This window comes from Telopea speciosissima, chromosome 10 (genome assembly GCF_018873765.1).
Source record: "Telopea speciosissima isolate NSW1024214 ecotype Mountain lineage chromosome 10, Tspe_v1, whole genome shotgun sequence".
In the NCBI taxonomy this organism is placed as follows: Eukaryota; Viridiplantae; Streptophyta; class Magnoliopsida; order Proteales; family Proteaceae; genus Telopea; species Telopea speciosissima.
The window spans coordinates 42,116,422-42,141,340 of record NC_057925.1 but is presented as its reverse complement, the minus strand read 5'-3'; the positions used below and the strand labels follow the sequence as shown (position 1 = coordinate 42,141,340).

At 39.2% G+C, this 24,919-nt stretch overlaps 1 protein-coding gene across 2 annotated transcripts in view; it reads left to right on the top strand.

Moving 5' to 3' along the window:
• The first annotated feature begins 11,115 nt into the window (after positions 1-11,115).
• Positions 11,116-24,919, top strand: part of LOC122642488 (heat shock 70 kDa protein 16) — a 56,890-nt gene continuing 43,086 nt past the window's right edge. The window contains exons 1-2 of one of the 2 annotated variants that reach the window (XM_043835986.1): positions 11,116-11,368; positions 11,696-13,042. In XM_043835986.1, coding sequence (XP_043691921.1) covers positions 11,873-13,042 — 1,170 coding nt within the window. In that variant the 5' untranslated portion in view covers positions 11,116-11,368; positions 11,696-11,872. The remainder of the gene's footprint in view (positions 11,369-11,695; positions 13,043-24,919) is intronic. The other variant, XM_043835985.1, reaches the window with a different exon arrangement.

Sequence of the window (24,919 nt, the reverse complement as noted above, 5' to 3'; positions counted from 1 at the left end):
GCTCAAAATCGGTTATACCCCATAGGTTACAAATTGTTAATCTTTCATCATTTCAATGCTTATTAATGGATTATTCGTTTATAGTTCGTTATGCAAGTTGGTTAACCTTCAGTTACCATAATTATTCACTTATTATTTCATCTATCATAATAAGTTATCGTCATTCGTCACTCGCATAACATTCCATCAATATATAGAAACAAACATCATAGCATTAAAGGTTTCTATATCGCACAAATCAACATGTTCTTTAATCATCGCGTGTCCATTCATCATTTAAACATGCTACATATCATCATAAAATAAGTGGTTCTAAATATTTATCATCAACACATCAAGTACATGTATGCATACAATCAAGATGATAAATATCAATCAACACTACTTCTTTATAATATTGCATTCTTGCCCTTTCGGGTCAAAGGTACACGTCTTTATCATACCGCAAATGCCGCAAGATAGCAACAACTTTCAAAAATCTCCCTCCACCTTCGGATGATAGAGAAAATTCTAGGTTATGCACCTCAATAACAATTTATCGCACTGCAATTACCGCGAGATATCGATGACTTTTAGAAATTTTCCTCCACCTTTGGGCGATAAGAAAACCCCTAGGACAGTATCCCAAATTCATTGAGTATACTATCTTTGGATGGACACACTGCCTTTCCGTGAAGATATTAGTAGTTTTCAAAAATTCCAGCACCTTTGGGCAACTAGAACCCTTAGACCACTATCCTTCCAATCCATGTGCATATCACCTCGTCAAATTTTGGCAACATCGTTTTTGGGCTAATGGCACTTATTCCGCTACCTTGACAGAACCATAAAAGGATTCAATGTGCCACTTTGGTGGATCACCATTTTATCCTCTCATAATTTTTCAACCAGATATGCAACAATATATGTGGAAGTAAACACATCGATCGTCCATAATGTGTTGTAACATGCACATTCATCGTCCAAGCGGCAATGGTCAATCTAAAATAGTCCAAATACGCTCAAAGCAACATAATCATCCAAAATAGGTCCTTGGAAGTATTAAACGTCCAAAATCAGGTACCAGTGGGTAGGTCTTGAAATTGCGAACGAAACAAGACCAACCAAAGCCCAATCAGATGCTCCACTCGCCCATACGTCACTCAAAAGTGACATAATCGTCATTAATAGGTCCCATAAATTCAATCAAATATTCGAACTGAATACCCAAAACGTCGGCCTTGAAAAATACAAACAAAATGGGGCATCTAAGAATAGAATCCAATCAAAATGGCGTTCCAAAATAGGAAAAATTGCTTCTGGAACAATAAAAACGTTCTAAAATAGTTAATTCTGTTTCCAAAACAATTGAAAAACGTAAAAATGGTTAAAACCATAATCTTTGTTTATCCAAGGTATGCTAAATTGCATATCAAAACGAAGAGCACGAAAAAACAGACACACTAGAAAAAGCCGCATCTCAAAATTCATCTAAACGAACCCACACGGTCCATTTGAAATTTTCTAGTCATTTTCCCTTCTTTTTTTTGTTTTAAAAGGCGAATTGAACCGACCCGAGCCAAATCAAACCGAATCAATCAAACCAAACAAGACCGAACATGGTTCACCTGAACCTAACCACTGGTCCACCCAACCGGGCCATCAGGTCAAAAATAGGTCGAAAGACAAGTCATGTTTGACTCGGGTCGGTTCAGCTTTGACCGGGTCAAACGTGACCCGCAAGTATCAGGGCTGACGTCTCGATGACGTCAGCATCGCTATGAATTTCTTTTTTCTTTTTTTCTTTTTCTGTAACGGCCGCCGGCGCGTGGATCTCACTAGCGTCTTTGGCCGAAGTGTCCAGCCACCGGCGGTGATGATCCACACGTTGCCGCGGTCGTCTCTCCGAGCCCTTCGCACCCATATAAAAATATTCAACTTTCGCTAGTGGAAAAATCCGGCAACGGCAAAAACGTACGGTTTTGTCAAAAATCCCAATTTTCGTCGTCAAAACTCGATCCAAGTTCTTAATCAATCGATCTTAGGTCTGTATGGTCATCTCTGATGCCACTTATTAGAACACGCAAGGGTTTTGCCAAACCCGAATCTGTCCCTATACAGGTTTCTAGAATACGATTGAATCAAATAACGCAAGGAAAACAAAAGTGTACCTGGCACCCACGTGTGTTAATGAAGAACATATAAGATCGCCTCCAATAGCTGCAACAATCCGTCAGATAATGAATGCAATCCGCGATGGGGATCTTCTGCCGTCTCCTAGACTCTCCCACAGCTCCCTTTCTTGTGGAGAAAAGAGAAAAGAGAATAGTGACTGCAGGGACCCCTCATCAGTAGTATTTATAATACTCCCCAAACCCTAACCCACTTCCACAATGGGCCAAGCTGGTCCGGTCCGTCTCAATAAAATAGTAGCATGCCACGTCAGCCTTTGTATTTCTTGATCCCCATCAATGATCGACCCGATAATTAATTAAGCCCACACTCGTCACATTTTGGGAAAATCCTAACAATAATAACACTCATTTATTTGTTCATTTGATCATTCAAAAATACATTTATTTTATAACCATAAATTTTAATATGATCATGTATCATTACTTACCTTTCAACGCTTTCCAATATTTTCAACTTGGTTCCAATCTTTGAGTGGCCCTAAGGGTCATTAAATTAATCCATTTTTATGTCATTCTTGGTGTCCAAGGACTGACCAAAATATAGAACAAAGCTGTATAAACATTTTTTGAAAAATCACATTTTCAATTTTTGGGACCATTCTGTTTAGGGAAAAATATAACATGAAATCCGAAATTGAAGAAATTCTATAAAAACTCATTCCAACATTGGGGATTTTATTCCCAAGTTCCCAAGCATGCTTTCTATCATTAATACCTAGCAAATTAAACTTCCAAATTTACTTAGAAAGCTCTAACTTATGCTAATTTGATCAATCAATTAATCAAAAGGAGATACCTTCTTCTCAAATGAAAAACCCATTTTCAAACTTTGGGGGTTTCTTCTCCTAGCTCCCAAACATGAAATAGCCTACTAAAACCCCTCAAATTAATGCTTTAAAATCCCTTAGAGACATCAAATAATTCATAAATCAATCAATTTAAGAATAAAAAGAAATACCTTTTTTTTCAAGAAAAAACTCTTAATTTCAAGTGTTCTTCCTTCAATCCTCTTCTCCAATCAAGGGATTCCTTCAAATCAACATAACTATAACTTCCTTACAACCTAAACAAAAGGTTTAAACAATCAATTTCATAGATCTATACTTTTAATTCAAAGATTAAAGCTATAATCAAGCTTACTTACCTTTAGATTTCAAGTAGGAGATTGCTCCTTCAAACCAAAGCTTAAATCCTTCAATTATATCCCTAAACTTGATTCAATCATCTTCAATTTCATCATAAAGACCTTCAAATCTTCAATCCAAAGTAAAATCCCCTTCTTCTTTATTTTTTATTTTTTTTTCCTCTTTCTCTTCTTTAGCAAAGTGAATAGAACTAAAACAATGGTGAATTTTCTTTTCCATAAGGACTATTTATAATTCATGGCACTTTGGTAAATATCAAGTCTCCATTTGAAAATACCCAAAAAATCATGTCAAAAACCTAAGCCCTAACCTAACATCCAATAGTGCTTAAGGATAAAATATCTAGCTAATGTCTTTACTTAAATACCCTTAGTTTCATTGTTAGATTAAAATTAACTCAACCCAAATTCACTTAAATTAACTCAAGCCAAATTCACTTAAATTCATTTAAATTAACTCAGGCCAAATTCACTTAAATTTACTCAAATTAAATTCACTTAAATTAACTTAAATGCATAAATGAAATTAAATCAAACCAAATGAACCTAAATGAACTCAATTTCACAAATTGGCCCAAAATCAAACACGTACATTACATTTCAGGCCCATAAATAAAATAAAAACCATAGGCTTTAATAAAAAATCTCATAAGGCCCATACCTAGCCATTAATCAAGAATAAGCCCATGAATCATTTTAACACAAGTAAAAATCATAATTACAAGAGAATTCTTATCAAAATCAAACAATATCATATAGTAGAATCGATCTCCTTCCATCAGTCCAGTCACTCTATAAAAAAAAAAGGATTATTTTCAAATGCCCCTTAAAAATGACCAAACTTACAGTTGCCCCCCCTGAATTTTTACTAATTCCACGTGCACCCCTGCTTTCCAAACTAAGTACCACTACAGTCCCTCCCGTTAGACAGATCTGTTATGTTATAACGGATCCCAATTTTGTAACATTGATGGACCATTCTGCCCCTTGATAGGGTAGAATGACAAAAATACCCTTATTTGAAAAAAAAAAAAAAAAAAAAAAAAAAAAAAAAAAAAAAACCACAAACCCTGGAACTCATCTTCCCCAAATCGATTTGGGGAAGATGAGATGAGTTGCAGGTATCTTTTAACCCATTTGCAATCATCCCTGCAACAACAGTCGCTGTTCTTCGTGTTCTGTCTCGCTTCTCCTTCACGAACTCTCAACCTCAAAACCCAATCCAAAGGTTCTGAGCTTCACCGGAGCTGCGATGATTCCTCACTCATACCCCATGGACTCTTATAACAAAGCTGGAGAGCTCGCGTCCACCATCCTCGCCTCTTCATCTCCTCTCATGATCTCTGCTGCTTCCACTGCAGTCAAAGCATTCCTCCATAAGCACAACGCAGACCAGTGCCGATCCTTCTTCTCGATCGTGTTTCCTTCTCTAGGTCTCTTTTCTTCTGTCTTCAAATGCTCCACTCTCATTTAGTTACAAACCATGTTCTTGCAAGTTGTAACGTTTTCAACTACTTATTTATTTCATTTATTCAAATATATTTGTTGTTTTGTGAATACAAAGCTTGAAGACTAGTAGTGATATCAGAAACTTAGGGTTCCAGATGTTTTTATCAATTTGAGAAGGGTTCTCTTCTTTGATTTAGAACACTTTGTTGGTTTTGAAAAAGAGAAAAAAAATTCCCTGGTTTTTTAAAGCCCTAAATCGTGGGAGCTCCTTGATCCGATGGTTCCACTCTATAGAAAATCGGCAACACAATTTGCCCCTTCTTCTTGCACTCTGCTATCATGGCGATCTCAATAAGGCATCATTTGCTAGAAGCATAGCCTTTGGAGAAGATCGGGATCGCGATCGTCGATTGCTGGATTGCGGCGAGAAGCTCTGGACCGATCCCTTCTCCTGTGTTGAGTTCATCGTCATCTCTGAAGGTGTGAATTTCATTGTCTTTCAGAGCTTTGTAGAGGTGATCAGTGAAGCTATTGCCAGTGTCTTCACCTCTGAAACTCAAGAAAACCTCATAGTTCAATCCAGATGAAGTAGATGAAGAAGAAGAAGAAGAAGAAGATAAAACCGAACTTTTCTTCTTCTTGGGGCTAACAGGTTTAGTGTCGGTGAGTTTGTTGAGGACAACACCGGCGCCTAAGATGAGAAGAAAATCGATGACGAAACCAAAAACAGGGCGTACCCATCCGTAACTTTTTTTTTTTTTTTTTTTTTAAAGTTAGGGCATTTTTTTCATTAACTTTTTTTTTTTAAAGTAAGGGCAATTTTGTCATTCTACTCTATCAAGGGGCAGAATGGTCCAACAATGTTCAAAAACTGGATCCGTTATAACATGACGTCTGTGACTAACGGGAGGGACTATAGTGGTACTTAGTTTAGAAAGCAGGGGTGCATGTGAAATTAGTGAAAGTTCAGGGGGACAATTGTAAGTTTGGCCATTTTCAGGGGGGCATTTGAAAATAATCCAAAAAATAATAATAACTAATATTAAAAGACAGCACTTGGGTCGGGGTATTACACAAATTGTCATACTTAAACAATGTGTTTCAAAATTCTGGTTTTTTTTTTTGGTGTGTGTGTAAGAAAATATTATTAAGGATAACGTGAAAAACTCATGGCGGGGCATTACACAAATAACGCAACCATCGATCAGAAATAGGCCACACCATCGTACACGTCATCGATAGGGCCCTCTTGGCAAGGAGTCAACCAAGCTTTTATTCTCCCTTGGAACAAAAGTGAAAATACAACTAACAAAGTAACTGATAGAAATATGAAATTCAGAACCTCTTTTTTCAACAAAATAGCATGTTTCAATTTTCTATACCAAAAGAAGATAGAAAAGCAACAAAAAGTTAAAAGTTCAGACTAAATGAAATTTTGCATTATTACCTCACCCTCACAAATGATCACCTTTGGTTGGACTGAGCATGGATCCTTTGCCAAATCATGCAAACTTGTGCAATCTTAGATCTGCTCCACTGAGTTAATTCCATTTAAGATACTAACTACTTAACTACAATCGACAAAGTGACTCTTGTTTCGTAAAATGCCCATAGTTTTTCTTATTTGGTGCTAATTTTCTTTTTGTTCAAAACTTGTTCAAAATCTTTTCCAGTGACTGAAACTTCAAAACTTGACAAAGAAACTGAAAAAAGATTTAGATCCGCAATCCAATAGACATGGGGGATCTTGATAAAAGTAAATCGTCTTCAGTCAATGTACAATTGGATGGGGAGAAGGAACAAATAATTTCAAATCTTAAATATATATATTCGGGGATGAATGAAATGTCTAAAATAATACTAGGAAAAATGTTTATGTACGGTGTCGGACAACTTGTTCGTCCTCACACCTCTCTCAAATTACAGAGAATGAACTCTCATTACAAATATATTGTGAAACCTACATAGGCACACATTACCAAAATACCCTTGTAGCCCTTCAAAAAAATTCCTTAGCCCTTGAGGAAATCAATGGTACCTTTTAACGGCCTTTCAGAATCAGCCCACAAAACAACAAAATATGACATCGTATGCCTAACAGCACCAACAAGTTCTTACTTGCCCTGGCCTCTAGGAAGGGGATGACCGATTGCAGGGAAGCACTGATTTCGTGTCACTGTCTTCTTCTTCATCTAGTGCTTCTGACCCTCCATCTGTAAAAGCATGTTTGAGTTATGAATAAATTGAAAGAGACCATGTATATCTTTAATTGATAAAGTTAGTAACCCCTCTCCCTCCCAAATCAGGGATGAAGGTGGGGCCATGCGAGTGGTGGCAGGGCGAAGGGTGGAGGGTGGAGGAGGGTCGGTTGGGGAGATGCTTGAGGGAGCTGTGAGAGGAGTGTTGTAGGGGGAGGTGCTTGGGGGAGGGGAGGGGTCATGGATAATTTAGAAATTTTGTATTACCAGAGAAGATAGAGAGGTAGAAATTTTTTTTTAAAGAAGTTTGGAATAGGAAGAGTTTGAGTAAATATATGAGAAGTATAAGAGAGTGATAAAAATGTCCTCTTCAAGAATTCACCAATGAAAAAAAGTACCCCACCCACAATTAAGAGAATCAAGGGTCATTTTTATCCCTCGTATTATATGAAGTCTGCCTACCCCTAGGATTCCCATCAATATTAATAATGTGAAGGAACCTCATTATTGTGGGGGATGAGAACTCGGTCCAACCCGCATGTGTTGCAATCTACCTAGTTTATTTTGATTATGGGAACCACACTAACGCAGGGATGGCCCCCACAATCATAGTAAGATCTGAGCATTGGTTAGGGTGTGGCATGGTTGGAAAACCAGGTTTTCTGACTTCACTCGTCTTTAAAAAAAAACCTAGTGACTCAGTTTGTCAAACCTAGTCAAGACAAGTCACGTTTTTTGTTATTTTAAAATTTAATGCAAGAAATATCTATAAATTAGTAAAAAATCAGAAAAAATACAAACAAAATATGGAAAAACCAGAAAAAAAAAAAAACACCAAGGAATCACATATTAATGCATTTTGAGTTTATGCCATTGAACAAGAGAAGGGAGTCGATGAGGAGTTGAGGATTACTTATTGTTTTAGAATACAAATTTATTGTTTTACTCAACTCAATTTCTAAGTGAATCGATTTTATGGTTTTTAAAAAACGACTAAACTCGCCGACTTTGTTATGAATGGGTAAAAATACCGAACTCCTTTTGACTCTTACAATTTATAATCCAATCTCATTATTTTTTTTGTGCAGAGGGTTGTTGCTTGGTGCGATGGCAAGGTCTCGTTATCGTCAACGTAGTGGCGCAAGTTCGAGTCTTGGGAATCAACCTCTCCGTGAAGGGGGTAAGGCTGCCTACCATCTACCTCTCTCAGACCCTGCAAAATGCGAGAGCCTTCTGGGTACAACCCTTCATGTTATTTTTTACCCTGACCTAATGTACATGATTCTTGACTAGGTTTTCCAAAAATTTGCCTCGACTTGGGTGACTCCCCTAGTCAAAACTCAGTTTTCGAACTATGGGGCATGAGGCATTATATAACCACATAACCACACACGCGATGACATCCAAGTACTAGTAGAGGAGGATGAGGATCTTGACTTAGCGTCTTAGCATCATCGTTGCTAAGGCTGAATGCTTTGAATTTTTTTTTTTTTTGATGAAAATGGTAAAATATATAAAATTATAGAGAGGAATCTACATCAAAGTTTTGTTGAGAGGAGTTACAATAATCCTTTAGGGCATTGAAAGCCAACAGTCTAACTGTGCTATATAAAAGTTCATTACTACTCCAAGCGAATCTAATACTAGTAAAATTTTCTATTTTATCAGCTAATCAAAATAAAGCCTGACTAGGTTCCGGGGTATGCACATATGGTCAAAAGGGTGTAGATATGTGTGCATAGAGCTCTATTGTTGCACCAAATTTCTTTGAGATTGATGTTAGCATCTTCAACATGTTTCCACCCCTGTAGAATTTCAAATAATTTAGCTTCCATCGCATCAGTTGTTGTGAGGCAACTTGCAGATGTTAAAACACCTTGTTCAGCTAGCAAAATGTAAAAAGCCCAGCTGGTTAATCTTATTTGAGGATTATATATGCCTGTACATATTAAAATAGGGAGTTGTAAATCGGGGTTAGAGACATGATTCATCATATTAGTGGGGTGTGGTTAGTGGAGATGCAATGGGGGTTGATGCTAGGGGGGGGGGGAGAGTGAATATTTAAATTAGAAAGCCATTTAATTACATCCTTGATAACCAATTGAAGATCAACTCTAGCTAAAGGGGATGGAAATTGCTTCTAAATTACAACTATTAGATTAATTCGGACTCATTGGTCGGGGCAAGGAGCCTTTTAACCCTTTAATTACTTTGTTCTTTACATTCCAACCAAAATAGCAGGTAATAATAAAAACAGAACAAAACCAAATAGAAGATTATTTATCCATGACTTTAGAATGAAGAAAAGAAGCACACAGATGTGCCATTGAAGGATTGGAGAGAAGCTCTGTTCTCAATCTGAGAGGGCTTGATGCCCAGATACACTTAGTCCAATCACATGATAGAAAAAGATGCCAAATGGATTCATCACAAGAAACACAGAAAACACATGTTGGCTCGACAGACATCCATTTTGAGAGAGTTGCTTTGACAAGCAGTCCTGCATTTAAGACATGCCAAAAGAACATTTTAAATTTTAGAATGAATATTAATTTTCCAAAATAATCGCCACCATTCAATGGGAATGGAGCTAGATTGATTAGTTGCATCAATGAACTTGGCCTCGTGTTGAGTGGAAAAAGATCCTGTTGCGTCAGGAAATCGTCGGGTGGTCCTGCGAGTGCCGTCACCTGCAAGAGGACCAAGAAGTCACCAGAGAGAACTGGTGTGGTTCCGGCCTAGGGCTCTCCGATGCCAAAGTCAGATCTCCTGAGCAAACAGATGAATACTGATTATTCCATATGGGTTGAGGGTGTGAGATACCTCTTCTTTTATAGTGGTCTGTGGTGGAGTGGAGAGTCCCTAGTTGATGTGGAGTCTTCTTCGTGGGTTGAGGAGTCCTGAGTAGCAGGGCTCCTCCCTGGTTGTTTGTCTTCTCGTGAGACTTAGTATCCCAGTAGGGTTGTCCTTCTTGGTGGATAGATCCTTCTACGTGGTAGATAAGGTCCCTGGTGCTTAAGTCCATTCGGGTTACGTAAGTGGTAGGTGATGGCCCGGAGTCCTCGCGGTGGTGTATATCTTGATGGCGACGTGGTGGTGGTGTCGTCCAGCTTGTACCTGCACCCTGTCGAGGTCTCAATACCTCAGTGGATGAGGCCTGAGAGGGAAAGATGTCCAGGTGGTCCTTGGCCCAAGGTGGGTGGTGCCTAGGGCGGCTGGCGCCCTGGTGGATGGCACACCAGGGGATGGCACCCAAGTGAGGGTGATGGTGCCCAAGGTGTAGCTGGTGTCTGGGTGGATTTCCTGCTGTTAGTGTCCGGGTGGATCTCCTGCTGTTGGTGTCTAGGTGGATCTCCTGTTGTTCAGGGACACGTGGCATCTTCTGATAGATTGGGATAATTTGTGGTTCATCAGATCCAATACTAGATAAGGAGCATCTCCATTGATCATCAAATTCTGTAACATTGATCTTCAAGATTTCATCAATAAAAACATCAGAAAAATTATTATTGAGTAATGCAAAATCCCATACACTATCAAATATTAAGTCCTTAACCCTGCTTAAGGAACGAACATGTACAATCTTTGGTGGCAGAGAAAAACCCGGGATTGAGGGGATCCAAGGGTCATATACCAGCAATGTGTTCTATTTCCATTACCTATCTAAGAAAAGATAATTTGTTTAGATTTGATAATAAAGCAGCAATCTTTACCAAAAAACAAAAAAAATAATAAAGCAGCAATGCTGTTCCAAGTGAAGACCCTATTTTTGAAAGAACTTTTGAATCAAACAGGTAAGTCCTTGGGAAATACTTCGGCTTTGAATGTTCTTGCCCAAAAGGAAGAACCCTGAATGCTTTGAATTTTGACCAGGAACCATAAATAACTTAAACATGACCAAAATGGTCTGATCACCTTTGATACATTAGGGTCGTGGTGTTCTGGTCTACCAACTCTCAACGAATTGGACGGTGTAGATCGAAAATCAGGTGAACCCACGTAGACTTCGTCTCGATGACGTGCTCCCATGTTTTTAGTATGATCTTAGAAGATTCCTTGGGGCCGCCTTGTTTCTCTTGAATCTGACGTGGAAATAAGGAGAAATGCAAAAGAGTGCGTGTGGTTAGGTTCTGTGGGTGTCACGAATTTAGTAGAACCAACACCTTTTTTCCGGGAAAACCCTGTGAAATCGTTGCCCACGGCTGGTTGGCTGGCTCTAAAACGCTCCGCTTTTGCTCTTGTGTTCTTCCTTCTCCTTATATACCTTCAAAGACGGGTTCTCTTTTCCCGGGCGTTCGTCTCTCAGCCACCGCTCATTCCCTCGAATCTCGTTCTCTCTCCAATTCTAGGGTTTTCTCTCCCATTCCCCTTTTCCTCCTCTTCCTCAATTGTTCCTGAATCAGGTACGTCTAATTCTTCTTTTCTCTGTTCGTATCTGTTTCATTGAAGCTAAAATTAATTTTGCGTGATCGAACTATTTCGTGATTACTAATTGAATATCTTGTAAAAAATTCTCGAGATATTCATTTTTATTTGTCTTCGTCTGTCATTATTGAGCTGTAATTATCGTTAGGGAGGTTTGTTGTTGTCGATTCCATCCAATTTTCGCTGCCTTTGGCTGTTGACCGTTGTTTAAGGTTGCTCTTGCGGAATGTAGGGTCTAGTTGATGAATTCGGAATCAGTTGTTTTGAATTTATGTAATTGAACGAACTTTTCATTGTCGATGCAGTGAGCTTTTGTTCCGGCTATCTGAATTTGATGAATTCACTGCTCAGCTTGAGAGATTAGCTGCTTTAGGATTTGGCGACTTTTTCACTGTCACGATTCAATGAATCTAGTGTGCTTCTAGTGGTTTTTGTTCAATTCATTGTAGGATTTGAGAGTTTTGTGCTCTCCTTGAGTTAAGATGAGTGTGTTGGGGTTTGATGTCGGAAATGATAAGTGCGTCGTTGCTGCTGCAAAGCAGCGGGGCATTGATGTTTTGCTTAACGAGGAATCGAATCGTGAAACACCATCTGTTGTCTCATTTGGTGAGAAGCAACGGTTCTTGGGCTCCGCTGGAGCTGCTTCTGCAACCATGAATCCAAAATCCACAATCTCTCAGGTGAAGAGGTTGATTGGTTTGAACTTCAGGCAGCCTGATGTTCAGAATGAACTCCGTTTCTTCCCCTTTGAGACTTCAGAGGCTGCTGATGGTGGAATTCTGATCCATTTGCAATATATGGGGGAGACTCAGAAGTTTACTCCTGTTCAAATTTTGGCAATGCTTTTCTCACATTTGAAACAGATGGCAGAGAAGAATCTGGAAAATCCAGTCTCGGATTGTGTTATTGGCATTCCTTCATACTTCACTGATTTGCAAAGACGTGGGTATTTGAATGCTGCAGCAATAGCTGGGTTGAAAACATTGAGGTTGATGCATGACTGTACTGCCACTGCACTTGGTTATGGGATTTACAAAACGGATTTCTCCACTACAGGTCCTTCTTATGTTGTGTTTGTCGACATTGGTCATTGTGACACGCAGGTCTCTGTTGCAGCATTTGAGGCGGGCCATATGAAGATCGTTTCTCATGCTTTTGATAGAAACTTGGGAGGGAGGGAATTCGATGAGGTTTTGTTTAGTTATTTTGCATCGCAGTTCAAAGAGAAGTATAATATTGATGTGCATTCAAATGTCAGGGCATCTATAAGGTTGAGAGCAGCATGTGAGAAATTGAAGAAGGTCCTAAGTGCAAATGCAGAGGCACCACTGAATATCGAGTGTTTGATGGATGAGAAAGATGTGAAGAGTTTTATTAAAAGGGAGGAGTTTGAGAAGCTGTCGTCTGGTTTATTGGAGAGGATTACAGTTCCTTGTAATAGGGCTGTAGCTGATGCTGGTTTGACTGTGGATAAGATCCATTCAGTTGAGCTTGTGGGGTCGGGGTCTCGGATACCTGCTATCACAAGATCGTTGGCTTCTTTTTTCAGGAGGGAGCCTAGACGGTCGCTGAATGCAAGTGAGTGTGTGGCCCGTGGATGTGCTCTTCAGTGTGCAATGCTCAGCCCAATATACCGGGTCAGAGAGTATGAGGTTGGTTGACTTTTTAGTTATTGACTTTTGCCAAATTTTCCATATAGTAAATGCAGTTAGTTTTTGTGAATGCATATGCTGTTGGGTTAATCATTAGTTATGCCTGATGCATTTATGGTTTGTCTTGTGGTTCAAATATCTGCATACGTTCTCTTTTGAACCTTTTCTTGACGATTTCTTGTCACAAATAGTTACCATCCTTAAAAAAATATTTGCTTTTTTGTTTTGTTTTGTTGATTTTCTAAATCCATATTGTGCCGTTAATGCTTGCCCCTTTGGGGCTGATCTTTCTAATCAACATGCTTGGTTCGCTTGGTTAGTCATGACATTTGATGTGGCATTCATGAATTTTTTTCCTTTATCTCTTCCTGTGCTTTTGACCACCACTATATGATGCTGGATATTATTCCACTTGCTAGGTAAATCTATCTAGTCTACATGTCTGTAGCTCTTGTAAATCTCTGGTGGTTTCTTTGATCTAGTGTAACCCCCCCCCAAGAAAAAAAAGAAGAAGACTTGTTAATGGATGCGCTCCGCAAAAGATTCTGTGTCTTTCTTTTCTCCCCCCCTCCCCATCTGTGGCTGAAAGGCATGTGAATTGCTTGTATATGCTTGTTTCAAAGTCCTATTTGTTCTGCTTAATTTTTTGCTACCAAATATGTTGTTGGTTCCATTCATTGTAAATTTTCCCAGGATTACCGGTTTTAAAATCAGTGCTTGTTCCAGGTAGGTAATGCCTTTCTCTGGGTTGTCTTTAGTGGTTCACGAATTATCAAGTGATGAGAAGTTTGTATGGAACTGAGGGAATTGGAGATTAATCTGTTGATCTTTTTAGCGTTCTGCAGGGTCATACATTCCTAGAAAGGATGAATGGGAGTGTAATTGTTAACGTCCCATAATTACTACTTTGCATTTCAGGTCTTAAAAATTCAATTGAACTCTTAGAAAACAAGTCTGTGTCTAGATCTGATTTCTTTTGGGAAAAAATTTCCCTTAAATTTTAATGTTTATTCCATCTTTATGGTTGTTCTGCTTCTTAGTCGTTGTCTTAAATTTTGAGCAAAACACAAGCTATTAGTTGAATGAAGTTGTACTTCAGTATACATTTAAGAATATCGGGTTCATTTACTTGGAGTTTTAATTCTTGTGCTTTTCCTTAATCCTAACGAAGCAGGAAACGGATCTTGACAACTAGGAGCTTTTTAATAGGATTTGCTTCTTCCTACAGTCCTGCACATTGCTACACCAGAAATGTAAAATGTTGAAACATTGCTTTGACAAACTTTTTAAACTTTGTTGGTATGATTCACCATTTTGTGTAAATGTTGTTGACATTGATATGCATACAGTTTGCCTTTAATATGTAATGCAATGTTTAGGGGTGGTGGGTGAGATGCATTACTATCATACGCCGTACATTGATATGAGAAAGACCACTGCACCCGAAAAGGCAAGCGGTTTAGAGCTCAGTCATCCAAACTTGAATCCCCAACATAACCTTAAAATGTGTGTGCCCAACTTGTTGTGGGCTAATTGCCTTGTTTTCTATGTTCAGCAAGTTTCCTTTTTTCTTGGCCTTAAAACGCTGTATTTTCTTATGATAATTGAGGATTTGATAACTTTTTATTCTGTTAAAAATTAGAGAACAACATTCTTTTTTCATGGCTCAATTCTTGACCATATAGCGGTGTAAATCTTATCACTTGGGCCTTCCAATCAATGACTAATGACTCCGGTATGTTATGTTTTCTAAATTTTATAAAAAAACCTTGAAATAGAATATGCCCAGGGAAGTATCACAGTCGTTCAGCATTTCCTATTCAATTGATGGTTGATCACAAATATGGCCTATTTGTTTGATGTGTTGGATCACATTAGGCTGAATTTGAACTCATTATCCATGAATTATGGAAAACTCTTTTAACCCCCCCACCCCCCCCAACAAAAAAAAGAAAAGAAAAGGAGAACCATGCAAAATTCAATGCAAGTCGCCTCATATCTTTTTAGTCCTTTAATTCTTGAGTTTCTTTCACTTCCCATTAGGATACACTCAAATTTTGACCTTAATGTCATGACTTGCTTGATTCAAACTGGTTCTGAGTCATGCTTCAATGAACAAGAAACTATCAATTTGAAACTTTTCACTTCTTTATGTATGGGCATAAAAAAGATACATTTCTCTGACAGGAATTTGAGTCATACCACTTCCGTTGGATCCATTGATCCATGGGAGATCATCTAGCTGAAAAGTTCAAGATTGTGAGCAAACGATGTCAATAAAACCACATGCAGTAACATGTTATTAACACGTGTGTGATGGGTTGTGTCATTCTTTTCATGTTTCTTAGCCCTTTAATTTGTTCTTTTTTTTTGAAGGAAAAAAAAATTCTATTTTTAGCATATTTGATTTCTATTACTTGAGCAATTGCAATAATTTAGTGAGTTGCAATTTATTAGTTATAGTGAATAACAATAACTAATAAATTTTTTTTAGTGAAAAACAATCTTATTTTTATAGCAAGTTCAAAATTACGTTTTACAGTACGTCTTATTTATCATTTTCTTAGTAAATACTCCTGTTCCTTAAAACTATCCAGTTTGGTCTTTTTAACTACTTCCAAAATGTTAATTATTTCTATAATTCATGAATGAAGTTTGGTTGCTCTTACCATTTTCCCCACTGTCACACTAGTACAAACTTGCAACCTACTTCATGATGAGGGGAATTGAGAAACCTGACAAAAATAATTTGTAGAAAGGGGTAATTTTGAGTTTTCATTACCATTCCTTAAAATGTGTGATTTTCAAAATGGACAATCTCTAACAGAACAGAGGGAGTATGAGTTTCTTTAGTATTTTGCTTGTTTGTTTAGTTTTTCCTTTTTTGTTTTTTTAAAGTCTTGATAGTTGAAACTCTATTTGACTTCGAGCCATAGTATTAAATCTCGTTTTGGAAGACCATTTTGGCCAGACCGAAATTTCCGAGATACCGAAATTTTGTCGAAATTTGTATTTTTCCTATGATTTTTGCTTGGCCATTTGTGGGTGTAAATGGAATGCCGAAACGAAATGACCGAAATAACCGGAATTTCGACGAAACAGTGCATTTTTTAGACCGAAATTACTGAGATTTCCGAAACATGATGACTGAAATTTCCAAAATATTGCATTTGTTTCATTTGATTTTGTATTTTGTTTTGACTCGATCGAAATACTCGAAAACGAAACGAGATTTTGAAATATGCTCAGAACTGCTTCTGGCTATAGGGTGTGCCCGTAGATGAGGGGAAACTTGACAAAATAATTTGTCCAAAGTGGTAAGTTGGAGTATTCGTGACAATTCCTTAAAATATGTGATTTCCAAAGTGGACAATCTCTAACAGAACAGAGGGAGTATGAGTTTATTTAGTTTTTTGGATTTTCCTCTTTCTTGTTATATATATATTTATTTATTTATTAAAGTCTTGAAAGTTGAAACTCTATTAATTTATTTATTAAAGTCTTGAGAGTTGAAACTCTATTAGATTTGGAACTGCTTTTGGCTATGGGTTCTGTTTTGGTCATGGAGTCATATTATGATTCAGTTGAGAGTCTATGGTGTGTTTTTCAGTCCAAACTTGTGTTGTAGTTTGAATAACATATAGACAGGTGTCAAATGTAGAAATAGGGCACTGTTAACCTACCCTACAGTTAGGATCAATAGGCTGTCCAACAATAACTTTCAGAGGTAGCAGCAGTCCTTCAAATGCTTCTCAGGAATACGTTGAATCACAGAAAATAAGATAGAAACTAAGAATAAAGCAGAAAATAGAGAAGAAGAAATCGATGGATAGAAGAAGGGAAGAAGGGAAGAAGGGATAGGGATGGGTTTCTCACCCACGTCCTCTCACCAATGGCATCTCACCATACTCTTTCAGAGAGCAACTGACTCACTCAGCAAGGCATAGCTTTCTCTTTTGTTTTAGTCAAATCAGTCCGGAGGATTCTTTCCTTTCAGGTATTAATAGATTGCAATTACAAAGAGAGAAAAACCAGAAATAGAAACCAGTACATGCGTGGCCTATAGTAGGCTGTTAAACCATATAGATCAAATCTATTTAAATAGAAATTCTACCCTTTTGCTGTCAATTGAGAATAGCACCAATGTTTCTACTCTTTTTTCTGTCAATAGGGAATAACACCACCATAGTAACTACAAAAATAGAAACTAAAGACAAGGAAACTAAAGAAATAACAAGCAAACAAAATAGCAACTCATCTAGCTAATTTCCCCATCAAAGATCCACCATACCTCCATCAATTCGGGCCCCACTCCAGCCATACACAAGTTCTGGAATTCCTTCTCCATGCAAAGATCCATTGGGCCCCACAACATCTGACAAAAATCTTCCACTGGACATGCTGTTCGACGACTATCTTGGTCAGAACCTGGCTGGACCCGTGGGCCTAAATAACACCATCACGCATGGTTTAAAGTATCGACCGATACGATACGATACTGACCGATACGATACATACCGATACGTCTCTTTTTAAAAAAAAAATGAACTGTCTCGAAGTGTATCGACCGATACGGGCCGATACGATACGATACGACTGATACGTATCGATACCATTGATACGTCTAGTAAAGGGTTCAGTGGGTGGTTTAATACGTATCGATTACGGCTCGATACATACCGATACATCACCGATATGTCCCGAAACATACCGATACGCACCGATACATACCGATATGTACCGATACCATTGATACATTCCATAAAAAAACCATTTTCACTCACAAGCTCGATACAATTCCTAATCTAACGAAAAAATGAAGGAAAACTCTTAACCAAGAGTCTAAAATCTTGCATTTAATCTTGGTTTTTCATACTTTTAAACTAAAAAACGAATCAAGGAGTGCTACAACATCATCCTTTGCATTATCCAATACTCTTCAGGGCTATAGACGATTACAACATGTGAGAAACTTCATCTTTTATAACAATTTCAATTTAATGCACTTGTTTGGTTATACATTATTCACCATTTTAGGTTTTATGCATGACACTTATTATATATTGCTTATTTATATTGGTTTTTGTTCCCAAAGTGTATTTTCATGTGTATCTTGACCATTTCTACGCGTATTTGTATTGTTCGATACGTATCTCCGAAACGATACGATACGATACGTCTCTTAAAATCACCCGACCGATATGATACCCTATACTGATACTTTAAACTTTGCCATCACATAGGCCCAAATATGGGCCTGCGCATGGCTTAAACTGATGGCCAAAACAGGCCTTGTTTTGGGCTGTCCATAACCAAGACCATGTGGACCTTTAAGGGGCCTGTTTGGATTGACCTCACACAGCATCAGTGTTTTTGCTGCAGTTGCTGGCTCTTACTGCTGAATTTTTGATATTTTTGTCCTTGAGCTGCCACTTTGTGCTTTTTTATGTATCTTTTGAGTTTTTCTACATCTTGAAGTGGTCCAGTCATAGATCTTCAATTCTTTCGTTACTTGGTTGAGCTAAAGGAGGTTACTTATTGATGACGCCAATATCTTGATGGTTCTTCCTGTGCTCTTGATTTCTTACAAGATGCATATCCAACTTCAATCTGAATTTTAAAATCCAAGATATCAAATCCTACAGAGCACACACTCCCAACACAAAGGAGATACCTTATTTCTCCAAACTGGTTACTCCCCCAGCCCCATAAAATTTTCCTTATTGATCTCTTGATTTTCTGAATAATCCAAGATATCACATCCTACTCCATCTAAAGAGAGAGAAAGTGAACACCTTATTTCTTCCAATTGGCTAGTCTCCCATGCCCTAAAAATGTTTCTTATTCATTTCTCCATTTTTTGAATAATATTAAACTTCTTACATAAGGTTTTGACCCTCAAACCCCATGCCCTAAAAATGGGGCCCTTTTGCTTTTCACTCCTTACCTATTTGAAAACACTGTCTCTAGGCCAATTCAACATAAATCCTGAAAAGTGATCCAACTGAATCTTTTATGGACATAATCCTAATACCTTGACCCTATAATGTAGTCCTGGATCTGAATTACTCAAACCAGAAACCAAATAGGATCTTTTAATCAAAGGATGGTTCAATCTAGGGTTAACAGACCAAAAATAGGTTAATTAGGGTTGGTAATAGGAAGTTAACTTACTGATTTCAGAGGTGTAATAATCTGATTTCAGGAAGCTAATGGGGTAGGAATTAAAATCGGCAGCAAGCTATGAGGGGTTAAAACAGAGTTGAAGTAGGAGTAGGGGCATAATAGGAAAGTTGGGAATAAATCCAAATCGGTCCACTGGAATTCTGTCAAATTTGAATGATTTCCCAAATTAGGGTTCATGGAGGTCTGGTAAAAATCTAAAGTCAATCGGATGGCTGGTTCATGGATCCCGAAAATCACCTTGTATGTGATCTTCTAGAAGAGGAGATCCAATTTGCAGGTTTGAAAGGTTTGTACTTGTTAATGGCAACAAACTGAAATAGAACGTTCAAACTTGAAGACTGAAGAGCAGCAGTAGAGAATGCAATAAGGTAACCAAACGATCCACCTGAGCTTCCCACCGCTAGGTGTCAATCGGATCGAATACCGATTCCTTCAAACCTTGATCAAACACAAGATTCTTCTTCACGAGGAAGACTAGTTGCAGAGCTGCAGCTTTGTTTTTGCTTTCTAGATTCTGTGAGAGGTAAAAAAGAGCCTCCACGGTCTTCTTTATTTAAATACCTAAAGGCCAAGTACTTCTAATCACACTAGGGGACTACAAGTCCACCTAGCTGAGTTAAAATAACAAAACACTTCCTCTCTTATGCGTGGAGAGGGGTGGACCCAACTTACCAGAAGTAAAAAGTAAATAAATCAAATCAGTTAAATTGAACCAAAGTGGGACCAACTTGGACCCGGTTCAATTTAAAACAAAATACATAAAAAATAAACTATGGGAACTAAAACAGCAAGCTAAAACTAAATGTTGAATAATGTAAACCAGAATACCGTGGGGGGTATTCTGGTCTTTTGGGTGTTTTATTTTATGTTTTAAATTGTTTTGAGCACTGCCTAGCTATGTCGGCTATGGCAGGGCTATTTTGGTCATGTAATTTCATTATTAAGAGTTATAAATAAAGGGCTTGACTGATCACAATCGATCATTCAAGCATTCTCCAATTTCTGTTTTTGATAACATGGTATCAGAGCTATCTTCTCTGATCTAGGGTTTTCAAGACCTATCCCCTCCATCGACTTCTTCTCTTTCATCCCCTTCATCGACTTCTTTCCTCTCTCTTCTTTCTCTTCCTTTGGTTCTCTCAATTCTTCAAGGGCAGCACTAATGAGGTGACCCTGTTATGGTTCGAGTGCTGCCCTCCATTCCACCTCAGTTTTAATGCCATAAGTACAAGATCGATAGCTGCTGTTTTTGCCTCTGCGATTTTTTGCTGCTCCTATTTTTTGGAAGATTGACCCTATCGACATGGAATGTTAATTGTTCACTTTTGGAGCACCATCGGCAGACCTTTGGACAGCATACATCACATCTGAATTCTCCCAATTTGAAGTCCTCAAGTTGCAGCCCTTCTCTCGTATTATCGATCTCAATTGTTAGGGTTATTTCAAAACCCTAACACCTTATCGATTTGGGTTTTCTTGGCTACTATTTGGGAAGATTTTTTTAGGAATAATTCCCTAATTATTCTGCTGCAATTGACCTTGGATTGCAACCCCAATCGCTGCAGTTTGTTGAAGATCAGATTTTTCCCCATAATTCAAGAATCGATATTTGCCTGACTGAATTATGGGTGACTCAGAGATAACCTCTGCTGCTTCTGGAGGAGATCAGATCAGGAATGATTTCCTTCCCTATGCTGCTGCCATCAAGCTTGATAGTACCAACTATCTTATTTGGGCCAGATCATTATCTCTGACTGTGGCTGGTAGGGGATTCACTGGCCACCTTACTGGTACCACCAAACAGCCCACTGAAGAAGGTGCTGCTCGTACTAAATGGGTAGCCAATGATGCAATGGTGATGTCCTTTGTTCTGAACTCCATGACCACTGACCTCTCTAGTCAGTATCTTCTCCTTGACACTGCTACTAAGATATGGACTGCTGTCAAGGGTACTTATGGTCGTTCAGGGAATGGTGCTCAAGTTTATGAGATCAGGAAAACTCTTCAAAAGAGTACTCAGTAGGAGATGACAGTCACTAAGTACTATGCTGCCCTCAAATGTTTATGGCAGCAATTGGATCACTATGCTCGATTTCAGCCTACCACTGCTGCAGATATCACTGCCTACCACACCTATGTAGATCAGTTTCGGGTGTATGACTTTCTGGCTGGACTCAATGATGAGTATGATCCTATTTGGGTGCAGGTTCTTGGTCGGGTTCCTTTTCCCACTTTGGAGGAAACTTTTTCCTACGTTCACAGTGAAGAGACAGGGAGGGCTGCTATGATGATCACTCCTAAGGTTGAAAGATCAGCCTTACAGACTGCTGGTTCCACTAATGACACTTCTGCTGATAATGTTGCTGCTACAGCTACTACTAAGGAGTCTGTGAAGTGTGACCATTGCCATAAACCATATCACACTAAGGCTCAGTGTTGGAAGCTTCATGGGAAGCCTGCTGATTTTGAGAGCAGACGGGGTCATACCAAGCCTAAAAACAAAACCAATCACACTGAAAGTGTAGCTCCAGCTCCCACTACTGACATCGGTTTCTCCCAGGAAGAACTCCATGCTCTCCGTCGTCTGTTGAATACATCTGCTGCCCCCACCACATCTGCTGCCAATTCGGGTTCCTTCTTTACCCGTACAGGTATTTCCTTTGCTGGTCATTGTGCATCAGTAGTTTCCACTCCTTGGATCAGACTCTGGAGCTACTGATCACATGACAGGTTCCTCCAGTCTTTTTAACACCTACTTTCCTGCTTCTGGTAAGGACAAAGTTAAAATTGCCGATGGGTCTCTCTCCTCCATATCTGGGAAAGGATCCATTGGCTGTTCCCCTTCTTTAACATTATCTTCTGTGTTGCATATTCCCAAGTTTACCACTAACCTTCTCTCCATTAGCAGTATTACCAAATCTTTAAATTGTAAGGTGACCTTCTTTCCTACTCATTGTGTTTTTTAGGAATTGGACTCGGGGAAGACGATTGGATCGGGTAAAGTGCATGGCGGATTGTACCTGCTTGATGGAGATCCTACATCTACTCAGGCTTTACCTTCTAGGCTTTGTTCCTTGGCATCATTTTCCTCTGAACTACACATGTGGCACTCTAGACTAGGACACCCCCCTTTAGGTACTTTATCTACTTTATTTCCAGCTTTAAGTAATATTTGTAATAAAGAAGATTTCTTTTGTGAGCCTTGTGTCTTGGCCAAACAGACACGTTCCAACTATCCAACTTCTAATAAAAGATCATCTTCTTTATTTCATGTTGTTCATTCTGATGTGTGGGGTCCTGGTAGAAAAGTTTCTCTTTCGGGTCATCGGTGGTATGCCACCTTTATTGATTGCCATTCTAGGTTCACTTGGGTCTATCTTATGCACACTAAAAGTAAAGTTTTTTCTTGTTTTCAGCACTTTCACTAGCTGGTTAAAACTCAGTTTAATGCCACTCTTCACATTTTAAGGAGTGATAATGGGAGAGAGTATATGGCAGGTCAGTTCCAACAGTACTTGGCTGCCCATGGCATCCTTCATCAGACCAGCTGTGTTGATACTCCAGCCCAAAATGGTGTGGCTGAGAGGAAGAATCGCCACCTCTTGGAGGTAGCTCGTGCCCTTCTGTTTGCCCGTAATGTCCCTTCCATTTATTGGGGGGATGCTGTCCTTACTGCCGCCTATTTAATTAATAGGCTGCTCAGTTGGGTCCTTCAATCTAGAGCCCCTATTGAGCTCTTACTTTGCTCATCCTCCTTTGTTGTTCCTCCTAAGGTTTTTGGCTGCGTTTGCTATGCCAGGGATATAAGTTCCCCGGGCAAACTTGACCCACGTAGTCTTCGGTGCATTTTCTTAGGGTACTCTGCTACACAAAAGGGGTACAAGTGCTATCACCCTCCCTCCCGGCAAACCTTTGTCAGCATGGATGTCGTGTTTCATGAGAGTGTTTCCTACTATGTGTCCCCACCTCTTCAGGGGGAGAGTGGTAGTGGAGATGTGTTGACTATAGACTCTTCACCTCCCCTCCAGTCTGATTATAATGAGTCTGACTCTGTTCCTGTTCAGCCTACTTCTGGTCCTACTTCTAGTCCTCCCCCCGAGTCAGTGGAGAGGTTCCTGTACAGGGGGAGATAACCTCCATTCAGGGGGAGCAAACCACTCCAGCCCAGACTCCTGTCCAGAGGACCATTAGTGAATTTCAGAGGAGGATTGATGCTAACAATATGAAGACCTATACAAGGAAACATAAGCAGGTTCAATCGACTGTTGCTCCTGTACCCATTCCATTGCCGAACCTGGATCCAGAACCTGCCTCTCCACCTGGTAATGTTCCTTCTCCTGAGTTACCTTTTGCCCTTCGCAAAGGTGTCAGGTCTTGCACTCAGCATCCCATATCTCATGTTGTTTCATATGATTCCCTTTCCCCATCATTTCGTGCTTTTATTTCTTCTCTTTCTTCTGTTTGTGTTCCTGACAATTGGTAGGAAGCTCTCTCAGATGGAAAGTGGAAGGCAGCCATGATGGAAGAAATGGAGGCTTTGAAGAAAAATAACACATGGGAGCTTGTGGTTCTTCCACCTGGGAAGAAAACCGTTGGATGTAGATGGGTGTTTGTGGTGAAACAGAAGGTGGATGGCACTGTGGATAGGTATGAAGCATGACTCGTGGCCAAGGGTTTTACTCAGACATATGGCATTGATTACCAGGAGACCTTTGCACTGGTTGCAAAGTTGAATACAGTCCGTGTGTTGTTATCATGTGCAGTTAACCTTGGTTGGGATTTGCAGCAGCTAGATGTTAAAAATGCCTTCCTAAATGGAGCATTGGAGGAGGAGGTATATATGGACATCCCACCAGGGTTCTCCTGTGACAGAAATAAAGGGAAAGTGTGCAGACTGAAGCGTGCACTATATGGGCTGAAACAGTCACCCAGAGCTTGATTTGGTCGATTCCACAAGGCCATGATTTCTGTGGGCTATAAGCAGAGTAATGCTGATCACACACTCTTTATTAAGAGGGTTGGTGAAAAACTCACTATTCTTATAGTCTACGTTGATGACATAGTGGTTACCGGCAATGATGGTGATGAGATCAGACAGTTGAAGACCTTCTTTGGCCAGGAATTCGAGATCAAGGATCTAGGGAAATTGAGATACTTTCTTGGGATTGAAGTGGCCAGATCTTCAAAAGGCATATTTCTCTCCCAAAGAAAGTATGTCCTAGACTTGTTGGCTGAAACAGGTTTGCTAGGCTGCCATCCTTCGGATACTCCTATGGATCCCACTGTTCGGCTTAAGGAAAATGAGGGTGAGCCTGTTGATAAAGGCCGGTACCAAAGACTTGTAGGGAAGCTGATTTACCTTTCACACACTCGTCCAGACATTGCTGTTGCTGTAAGTGCTGTGAGTCAGTTTATGCATAATCCCTACACTTCTCATATGGAAGCTGTTCTTCGTATTCTATACTATTTGAAGTCAGCTCCTGGGAAAGGCATTCTTTTGTCTTCACATGGTCACCTACGGATAGAAGCATACACCGATGCTGATTGGGTAGGTTCTGCAGATCGGAAGTCCATTTCTGGGTATTGCTCCTTTGTAGGTGGAAATCTTGTCACCTGGCGTAGCAAGAAGCAAAATGTAGTTGCCCGTTCTAGTGCCGAAGCTGAATTTCGAGCTATGGCACAAGGCATTTG